General features: G+C 40.8%; 1 protein-coding gene across 3 annotated transcripts in view; it reads left to right on the top strand.

Moving 5' to 3' along the window:
* Positions 1-2,800: 2,800 nt before the first annotated feature.
* adamts6 (ADAM metallopeptidase with thrombospondin type 1 motif 6) overlaps positions 2,801-9,942 on the top strand; it is a 76,427-nt gene continuing 69,285 nt past the window's right edge. For all 3 annotated transcript variants that reach the window (XM_023338554.1, XM_023338555.1, XM_023338553.1), the window contains exons 1-4: positions 2,801-3,020; positions 5,691-5,875; positions 5,962-6,093; positions 7,282-7,646. In XM_023338554.1, the coding sequence (XP_023194322.1) occupies positions 2,962-3,020; positions 5,691-5,875; positions 5,962-6,093; positions 7,282-7,646 (741 nt within the window). In that variant the 5' untranslated portion in view covers positions 2,801-2,961. The remainder of the gene's footprint in view (positions 3,021-5,690; positions 5,876-5,961; positions 6,094-7,281; positions 7,647-9,942) is intronic.

Below are 9,942 nucleotides of genomic sequence, written 5' to 3'. Positions count from 1 at the left end.
TTTATTCGCTAAGTAGTTAACACAAGCAGTTGCTAGCTACTGTATGTTCTGTGTTCACCCTTTGGCTAAAAGATTTGGTCAAACAGTTGGTTTACACAAACTAAGAAGCTATAACTTTTTTCTATTCAAAATTTTTAGTGCAATTAAACAGCTCGGTTTTTGGAACAATTGTGTTTTGAACATTGTTTGAACATTATTAATATAATAATGTAAGCTTGTTTGAAATAAAGATCCAAAGAGGAGGATAAAATATTCTTTTCTATTGCTACATGTCAATATAAAATAATTATTTCATCATGTGGTCAACAAAAGTTTTATTAAAATGTATGAGGTTTTTTTAATCCGATCACTTTTAATGCAAAACTAAACTGAACACAGAATCCTTTATTTTAACCCAAATATTACTTTATTCAGGAATTCAAGTATCGATTCTTTTCAACTCAAGTCTTTGGACCTCAGATTGAAAATCTAACCCAGTTAGAACCTCGATTGAATCAATGGGTTGGTTTAACCCTACTGAACTGAATCAATTAAGGATGAAGGACTGGCTCAGAAGAAAAAATAGAGGAGATTGTTGTCAATTCAGCAGGTGCTATAGTACATAAATACCTCCAAAATCCTAATTTAACATGGAAATTAATGTGCTCAGTTTCTAAAATTTTAAAGTTGGGTTTTAAGTAAAAGTACTTACGTGTTTGATTTAAAAACAACCAGGAGTTTACAAAGGAAAAACCAACATCTAAGGCACTGAAGACCTTACCTGCATTGGTTATGGTTCATGATTCAAAAAAAGAAGAAAGAAAGACTGGGGGGCAGCGGGGGGAACCGCATCAACGGGAGGGTTGTGAGGCAAAAACACTCACAGGCTCATCTCACATTTTTACAAAATATATTAATGATCCCCAAGACTATAATGAGGCATGGTGAGGTAAAAGCGAATTATGTGGATTTGTTTTTGGAAGGTGAGCATCTCATTACATCTGGGTTAACATTGCCAAACATGGTGGTGGCAATCATGAACTCGGTATTCTAGCAGAAAACCCTGAAGGAGAGAATCCTGCCATCGGTTTATGTTCATAAGGCAAGGTCTGGACTGAAATCCAATTGAGATGTTTTGGCATGACCTTAAATAGGTGTTTCTTGCTTGAAAATCCTCCAATGCGGCTGAACTGAAAATAATTCTGCTGAGAAAAGTGTGCCAAAGTTCCTTCACAGTGATGCAAAAGTCTAATCGCCAGTTATCTAAAATGCTTGATGGTAACTTTAAGCACCATGGTTGGTACTAAGGATTCAACCAATTAATCTACTAACTATTAATTGCAAATTGATGGTTTAATAGATTAAAATTAGTTCCAGTCGGTTAACTAATGGCGTCTTCTTAGACCTTCTTCTAGTGTTTTAGTTTGGCCGCCATCCAGCAGAGGGTGCTGGTGGTCATCCTTAAACGGAGCCGTACAGAAACAAAGATGGCGGAGCCAGACCTGAACGGTAAAGAGACACAGCCCAGAAGGAGTCTGTGGTGGGATGGAAAGTCCACTTAATGTGGTTCTGTTTTGAAATATAGCTACACGAAAAGTTCACCTTGATAGCGCTCATTTCGTCAACTTCTCGTTCAAAAATGATTGATGTGATAGAAAGGTAAGATAAATAAAGCAGAAAAATTGTAACGTGATGGAAAAAATATTGTGCCAATAAGGACGTGAATTAATGCACTTCATGGCGTAAAGTTTTAAATCTCCTTCCAGGTTAAACAGTACTTCTGTATACGTCTGTTAATGGGTGATTAAATGTGTCACATATCTTATTCTTTTATTTTTCTATATTCAGCAACCCAAGAGGTTCATGTTTTGTTATTTTATATAAACATGTCTATGTTTAATAATGTGAGAATACCATAATGTTCAGTGTGTAACACTGCAGACACAAAATAATGTAAGAATTTAATGTTTTTATTTCAATTAAGCACATCATGAAAAGTGTAACTCTTTTCTATGAAAGACGGTTGCTCTTGATACCAGAGTAAACTCAGGTTTTTAAGAAAAATGGCCGCTTATCAATTAATTGTTAGTTGATGGATAAGATCATTAATAACTAGTCGGTGAAATAGCGCACGGGGCTCACGAGCAGTTAAGCTTCCAGGTCGATTTGGATAGATGTTCCCCTTAATACATGACAACTTGGTTTCAAATCCGAATTGGGTTATATTTGACCCGATATTAAAATGTGAAATATGTCAACGTACGTTGTTGCCCACAGAGCACCGTGCAGCTGCCCGGAGCCTCTCCGGCTGGGGACGCGAGTCTTCTCTCCGTGAGGGCTTCAAAGAGCTCAAGTGTTATTTCAGGCCAGCATTGATAGACATGCGCACAGCTGATGGACGAGAGGCACATCTGCACTGACGTCACCACCCACCCCCTCTGTGCAAAAAAAAAAGAAGAAAGAAAGCAGGCAGCCAATTTGAAGCCGTCCTGGACATACCCGGTCCTCTGCGCAGTGAGGAGAAGCAGCCTCCCAGCCAACTTTTGCTGCTGTTTGATGCACTAACCCCCCATCTCTCTCTCTCTCTCTCTCTCTCTCTCTCTCTTTTCCTCCTCTATCCAAACCTTCCAGAGCTACGCTGAGCCACAAGCATGAACACAAAGTCCAGATTATAAAGGAGAGTAGATAGACTTTAAATGGACCCTTCTGCTGGAAGTCCAATACTCCTCTAAAAAAAAAAAAAGCTGAGTAAGAACTCTTTTTTTTTTTTTTTTTTTTTTTTGTAGTTTTTAAGGGGGGGGGGGGGAGAACTCACTGCAGATCCAGAATAGGATGGCAGAATTCAAAAAGGAGATGAGAAGAGCATAGTGGAGGACGTTTGTGTGCGGAACTTTAAAAAGGAAAAAAAAAAAGAAGAAGAAGAAGGGCTGGAGAAGACTTTTGTGCCGAGCTTCACTTTGCACACTCGGACCGGAGCTGACAATGAGGATGGGCATGGTAAATCTCTTCCCCTCACTCCTCTCTCACCTCTCAGGGAGCAGGTCGGTATCTTCGCGCTGCGTTTCTCGGTGCGTGCAGTTTAATCCCCACAGGCTGTTTTTTTTTTTTTTTTTTTTTTTTTTTTGCACTGCCGCATTTACATACAGCCTCAGTTTATTTCGGGCGACGAGAGTTGAAGCCTGGAGGGGTAGTAGCTCTGGGAGCCGGTTGCATGGAAATAAACGCAACGTTTTACGCGCAGGTTTTTTTTTTTCTCTCTCTCTCTTTTCTTTCTTTTATGCCTGCAGAGTGTGAGGTTCCGCAGGATGGCCGTATGCAAACTTTGAAGTTCTCCACGTTGCATGCAGCAAATAATTAGAATGTTAATAATAATAATAATAACAACAAGAAGCGGCGAGGTTTATTTTGATTAGTTGGGGCTCCCGGAGGGTTTCGTTTGAGGTACCGGTGTAATGCATGCGGGCCGGCTGCCAGCTGTCTGGGTCAGAGTGGCCAAGTAGGCTGAGCTCTGTCTGGACCGCTGGAGCTCCACAGCTGGGGGAAATACACTCATAACCCGCGATGTTCTCCGAGTCACTTTCGCCACACTTCTCTTTCCCCCCGTTTTTTTTGTTTTTTTTTTAAATCAACCGGACGTGTCCCCGCGTCAGAAATCATCGACGCGCAGAAATTCGATCACGCCGACTTTTTTTTGGGGGGGGGGGAGATTCACGCGCGCGCCTTTCAACACGTCACAAATCCTCCGGTTTTTAAGTCCCACCGAGTCGGTCATTAAACTGTCATCAATGTGTGATTAATAAGACGCAAAGAGTAAAGTGAAGGAATCTGTCGAGGAACCTGTTGAAACTGGGAGACGCGTTTGGGTTCTGCCTTCATTCATCTGCCCGGAGCTTTGGGCTGTTTTTAGCGGAAGATGAGGTGAAGCAAAACCTTCTGTTTAACCAGCAGACAGTGGTGGTTCTTACAAGAACGGTGCCCTTCCTCGCCACCCCTCCCACAAGTCAGCAGTTTGCAGAATCATCTTCCGTTTGCCTCTAGTCTTTCAGGGTATGTTTTTATCAGCCCAAGCTCAGTAAGTTTGGGTGATGAGCTTCAGCGAACATCAGTTTAAAGCCATTCCATTGTAAGGTCTTGCTTATTGAATGTGAGGCAGTATGTAGACTGGTCTCCTAACTCCACATAGGCCCCCATCCATTTTCCCTTCAGAGGAACAGCATCCCCGCAGTATGGCGCTTCCACCACCATGCTTCACAGAGAGCCTGTTCTGCTTGACGGACAGCATTAGGCACAGCATTTTACAGGCAGGGAAGAAAGTTTCACTTTGGTCTCATCTTTGTCACCTACATGGCTTTTGGCAACCTTTCAAACAGGACTTCCTAAATTATCCTTTTATACAATAACTTTCTTCTTGCCACTCCAGGTCAGATCATAGGCTAATAATTCCCCATTCAGTTGCTTCCTCAACCAGACCTCTGGATCATTTCCAAAATACAGTCAGTTTAGGTTGACTGCTATGTCTAGGTAGGTTTGCCGTATTCTTTGGACTAAATTGTAATTTGTGTGATCTTTGTAGCTTGAGATATTGTTTTATGAGCTGTGTTCATTGCTCTGCACGAGGCTGCTTTTTCACCAGGTTCTCTAAAACCTCTTCTCCATTGAGTCTCACTCTAGCTGGTTAATGTCTGGTTCAGTTCTAGCCAAGTTGGTGGGAATGTGTGTGAAGGACAATGGGTCCACAGAAACTATCATCAGTGCTCTGATTATGTCAATTGCCGGTTTCTCCAAAATCTCTTGGTATATTTGTTCATTGCGGCGTTAGCCTGTCCAGTTGAGGCAGACAGCCGGACGGCTTCAACTGGATAATTGATAAAAACATTTCAACCTCAAGGTTTGATCGTGGAATTATTGATTTTGCATCTCTCCAACTACTACGGTCTTGTTACAGGTTGATAATGGCGGCTGAGACGTTGCTGTTCATAAATCCACTGTCCAATCAACCAAATCGCTTGTGCGCAATACTCAGCTAGGTCCGGCTTACACCTGCTGATTCCAAAAAAAATGGGGTAGATCCATGCAGTCTCTGCAAATGTAGACGAATCTGGCCAGGGTTGTCTGAGGAAGAACCGGTTAAAGCCACGCCCATAGGGAAAGTAGCTTAACAAACCTATGAGGCAAACAGACTGAATTTCCATATCCCTTTTAGTGAATGAACCTGCCCTGTTTAATTAGCCTTAATTGAATTCTAGTTCGTTTGTCTAGAAAATCCAGTTCATTTGGGGAGGAGGTGTGAATGCATATTCAAACTCCGATGTGGACCAAAACCAGGTTTGAGCAGTCTAAAGATGTTAAATCTTAAGCTAAAGATGATTCAAAACCAGAGGAATAGCTCAGACTCTGTTGATTGGATGTTATCAATATTTAAGACGGTTGGTTTGCCACTGACGAGCATTACATTTTTTATTTTTTTGGGGGGAGACGCCCCCTTGTGGAAGGGCAACCTGAGTGAAGAGTCATATTGCCCAAATCAAAACAACTAATAATTGGTTCGATTTTTTTTTTTAAGTCATTTGTCATTTTAGATAATTTCAAACTAAAATGTGCTTTTACATTTTATGGTTTTTTAACCAAATATTCAGATACATGATCAACAGGTTGATTTCAAAAGCAATAGTTGGGACATACGGTAAAACCCAGTCTGATGTCCTTCACAGGAACGCAGATGGGTCAGTCAGGACAGGCGTCCGAGACAGAGCCTCTGATTTCTCGACTTCCACTCGGGACCGATGGAGGACAGAGTTTTCCCCCGAGCTGCTGACATGCATTCAGAGGCCTGTGAGATGTGGACTGGCTCGCCTTCGGGGGAAATCTGAGACCTTGAATGAGCCGCGGGACACAGGTGGGAGCGTTTCAGTGAAGAAGAGAAACCATGGACCTGTTACGGCACGGCGCCAGACTGACTTTGCGCCTCTAACCCGACTGTAGCGCCCTCTAGCCACATCCCATGTCACAGCCTTCCCCGAATTATGGAAATTTTGTGGAAGACGCTGACGTGGACACTGAGCCTAGTGGTGATGGCAGCTTCGGAATTTCAAAGACTTTCGCACAGCTCTCAAGGTAGGACAGCACTGTAAAACCTAATTGGTTCTCCATGCTTTAGAAATATATGCAAACTCGCTGCCTCAAAGTTGTTTAGTTTTCATTAAGTTAACTGACTGAATGACATTAACTTGTGTAATGTTACTGAGTGTAACTTAAGCTAACTTAATAAATCTATGTTGTAATTATTTAAACGGCACCTGAAGCTGAATTGTTTTTTGTATATAGTCACCTTCCTACATTTTTTTTATTTTTGCTTAAATCATCTTTTTGCAATAATCCCCACTGATTTTTTTTCTCTCCAAAATCCCCAGCCTTTCACATTACGTCAAATTAACTAAATTAATTTTTAAAAACTTTTCACATCAGGAGGCTGTCAACTTATTTAAAGAGGCAGTATTATGAATTTTCCAGGCACATAGTGCCATTTGTAGTACAATCAACTAACTATGTCACCTTCAGGAATCATAAAAATGATATATTCAAGTATGACTTGAAAGAAATTTAACTTAAAGCCTTAAAATTGAGCCTCTGTCTCTTTAAAACCTCTTGCTCTTTCTAAAATTCTGACTTCAGGAAGTCATCACATCTCTCCTCTGTTAACCCTTTATCAATGGTTTTACAAGCGTTGCACTGAGATGTAGCTCGTATAATGAGTTCAGCAGATATGCACTTCCACCAGGTGTTTGCTAATTGCTGCTGGCTAGTCTGAAGGAGCTTAGTGGGGTGCAGCGGGGGAGGGGTTCTCTGTGAGGTGGAAGCTTGGAAACTGCAGCTCCACTTTCAGGCGTTTTTCACAGCTGAATGGTTGCCATGGGAGATTAAAGAATTTCTCAAACATGCGTGAGAAAAACCCCAGGTATGTTTTTGATGAGGGAATAACATTATGACATGATGTAAATCTAAAAAAAACCAAACATTTGTGTAATGCTGCCCCTTTAAGTTAAACGCTTGTTATAACTAGGGAGAAAAACCACTTCATTTATTCAACTAAAGTCAATATTGTAACATACACCCAAAGATTCACTGGACTTGGTTTAATTGAGTGTTAGCAAAACCTTCACTAAAGTCAAGTTATATTCACTCATCTTTTTTCAATTAAATACAATGTTTTGGTGTACGGTGTGGGACAATTGGTAAAAAAACAAACAAAAAAACCCAACTGATTCATCTTTTTGCTCTTCTTCTCTTGCGTTCCTGTGAAAGAGGAGTTCCTGTCTTACCTGCAGCACTACCAGCTGACGGTCCCGGTGCGCGTGGACGAGAACGGGAACTTCCTGAGCTACACCGTGAAGCACCAGCGGCCGGGCCGCTGGAGACGCGCGCTGGCGGACCCCGCCGCCGACCCGCCGGGCTCCCGGATCTTCTACAGGCTGTCGGCGTACGGGAAGCACTTCCACCTGAACCTGACGCTTAACCCCAACCTGGTGTCGAAGCATTTCATGGTGGAGTACTGGGGCAAAGAGGGGCCCGAGTGGCGTCACGACGTGCTGGACCACTGCCACTACGTCGGCTCCCTGCGAAGCCAGCACAGCACGACCCGAGTGGCGCTCAGCAACTGCAAGGGCCTGGTGAGTACGACGCGCGCCTCTGAGCCGGCGAGGGCACGAGACGATTCACGCCGCTTACCTCAAACAAACCCTCACATAAACGTCAGATAACTCACACATGGTGCTGCTCAGCCGGAGGATCCCGCTGGTTGTCTTGGCTCTTTTCCACCTGGCAGGCCGAGTCTGCTGGCAGCTCAGAGTGAGGTCATGCCCATGTAGGAGAAACAAACAATGTCTGCGATCTGGGAAAGTGACGCCTCAGCAGCTCGGCTCACGTTCCTCCGGTTGTCACGTTAATCTCAATGCTAACTGTTAGCTGCACTTACAATTCTCAAGATGTTGGTTAATAAATCACATTTTAATCTAAACCTAAACGTCAACAGAATAAATGTTTTCAATTCAAAAACCTTTTTTTGCTACTAAATGATTGAATAAATACATATAAAAGCTTAATATTTATTGTTTCCAATCTACTTTTTAGATGTTCACAACGTTTGAATTGAAATAATAAAAATGGCCTTTAAAAATTCAGTTTCATTATTTTGGCATTTAGGACGTAAAAAAAAGAAGTTCATTCTGATTTCATGTCAGACAGTGTGAAACAGAAATCCTATCTTTTTTTAAACAGTGTATGCAACCTTCTAGTTTCAGCTCTATGTACATGTGGGGATGCCACCAAGCACAAAAGTCTTAATACGCCTTAAACTTTATCACATTTCTTCGCCACAAATGTCAGAGTGTTTTATTAGGGTTTAATGTCCCAGACAAACTTAATGGCAACAAGCTCTGTGGCAGAACAGACGCTGAGAAGCGCACAGCAAGGAAAATAATAAGGCAATAACATAACACCCCTGTAGACGGAGATCTCCTGTCAATCAGAAATCATTTTAGCGATCTTTGCTGTTTTTTACCTGTAACGTCGTCATACCCAGACTCCTTTGCACGAAAAGTAATTTGTTTCTTAAACAAACTTTGAAGCAAAACGTTCTTCTAAAAACTAAAACATTTTATGTTTTGCTAATAACATGTTTGTTTTTAAAAAAATCATTCTAACAATATAAATTTGTGTTATTACTATATTTAATCAAGAAAGACCCACAGAGGTTTAAAATGTCATTGGACCAAACAGACATTGACCTTACAAATAAACTTTTACTAAACATTTTAAGATATTAGTAAAGAACAAATAATTAAAAAAGACAAATAATTCTTCCAAACGGATTCTCCTTTGACATAATTTTGTTATCTTTTCAGAGATACCGGTCTCATTTCCTTTAAAGGAGCAGTGTCATGTAAAATCAACTTTTTGGAGCTTTTCATCATGTTATAATCTTGTCCCCTCATCAAAAACATATCTGGAGTGTTGTTCATTCATGTTTGAGAAATCCTTTACTCTAATCTCCCATGGCAACCATTCAGAGTTTCAGAAAGAGTAGGGGCTTCTTAAAGGGCCAGAAGCTCAATTTTAATACATTAAATCAGGATGTCAAATTTCTTTTGAGTCACATTTGGTTTATACAGCATTTTTATAATAACTGAAGGTAACATTGATACTTGATTGTGCTATAAAATGGCACTATGTGCATAGAAAACACATAATATTGCTGCTTTAAAAGGAGAATCTTTAGAGTCATTTTCACCGCATTTTTGATTGGGGATTTTTGTGTTTTATGTCTTTTCTTTATAAATCAGTACAGATAGCTTAACGTCCCTATGGCATTAGCGTATCTGTTCAATTCAATTCATACTTTATTTTTACTTTTTAAAACCACATATTATTATTATTATTGTTATCCTTTATTTATTATTCTTTTTTACAAGAAGGCAATACTTTGTGTTAGTAGTCACATAAAATCCTAATAAAATAAATGTAAGTTAGTGGTTCTAATGTGACAAAAATAGTTATGAAAAAAAACAAACTCCAAGGGATATTAATAGTTATGCAAGGCACTGTAAAACAAACTTTTAGAAGCACTAATAAAGTGTCTAATTATCCTGTCTGGGCTTTGAGTCGTCCAGAGACTCTGTGACTGTCCAGCGTCTCCCTGCTAATCAAGAACTTGGACGAGGTTTTAATAGCTGCTATCCCTCCGTGCTTTGAGTAACTCTAAAGAAGGAAGAAAGGGTCCAGCTTCTTACTGGCAACCAGAATCATGTGGAGCAAACGTGGCCAAATGTGTTGGCAAGACCCGCGCTGAGTATCATAAATTGAATTAGTTTTTGCCCCCCCACCCCCAGCACCAAAAATGGACAAAAACTGTGTCCGTGCTTTAATGTAATCAGCTGTCTGGACGGTATGAGATCCTGACATCACACA

The sequence above is a fragment of the Xiphophorus maculatus genome, chromosome 8 (genome assembly GCF_002775205.1).
Source record: "Xiphophorus maculatus strain JP 163 A chromosome 8, X_maculatus-5.0-male, whole genome shotgun sequence".
NCBI classification, from domain to species: domain Eukaryota; kingdom Metazoa; phylum Chordata; class Actinopteri; order Cyprinodontiformes; family Poeciliidae; genus Xiphophorus; species Xiphophorus maculatus.
The sequence above is the reverse complement of the archived record's forward strand: the minus strand, read 5'-3'. Positions and strand labels throughout refer to the sequence as shown.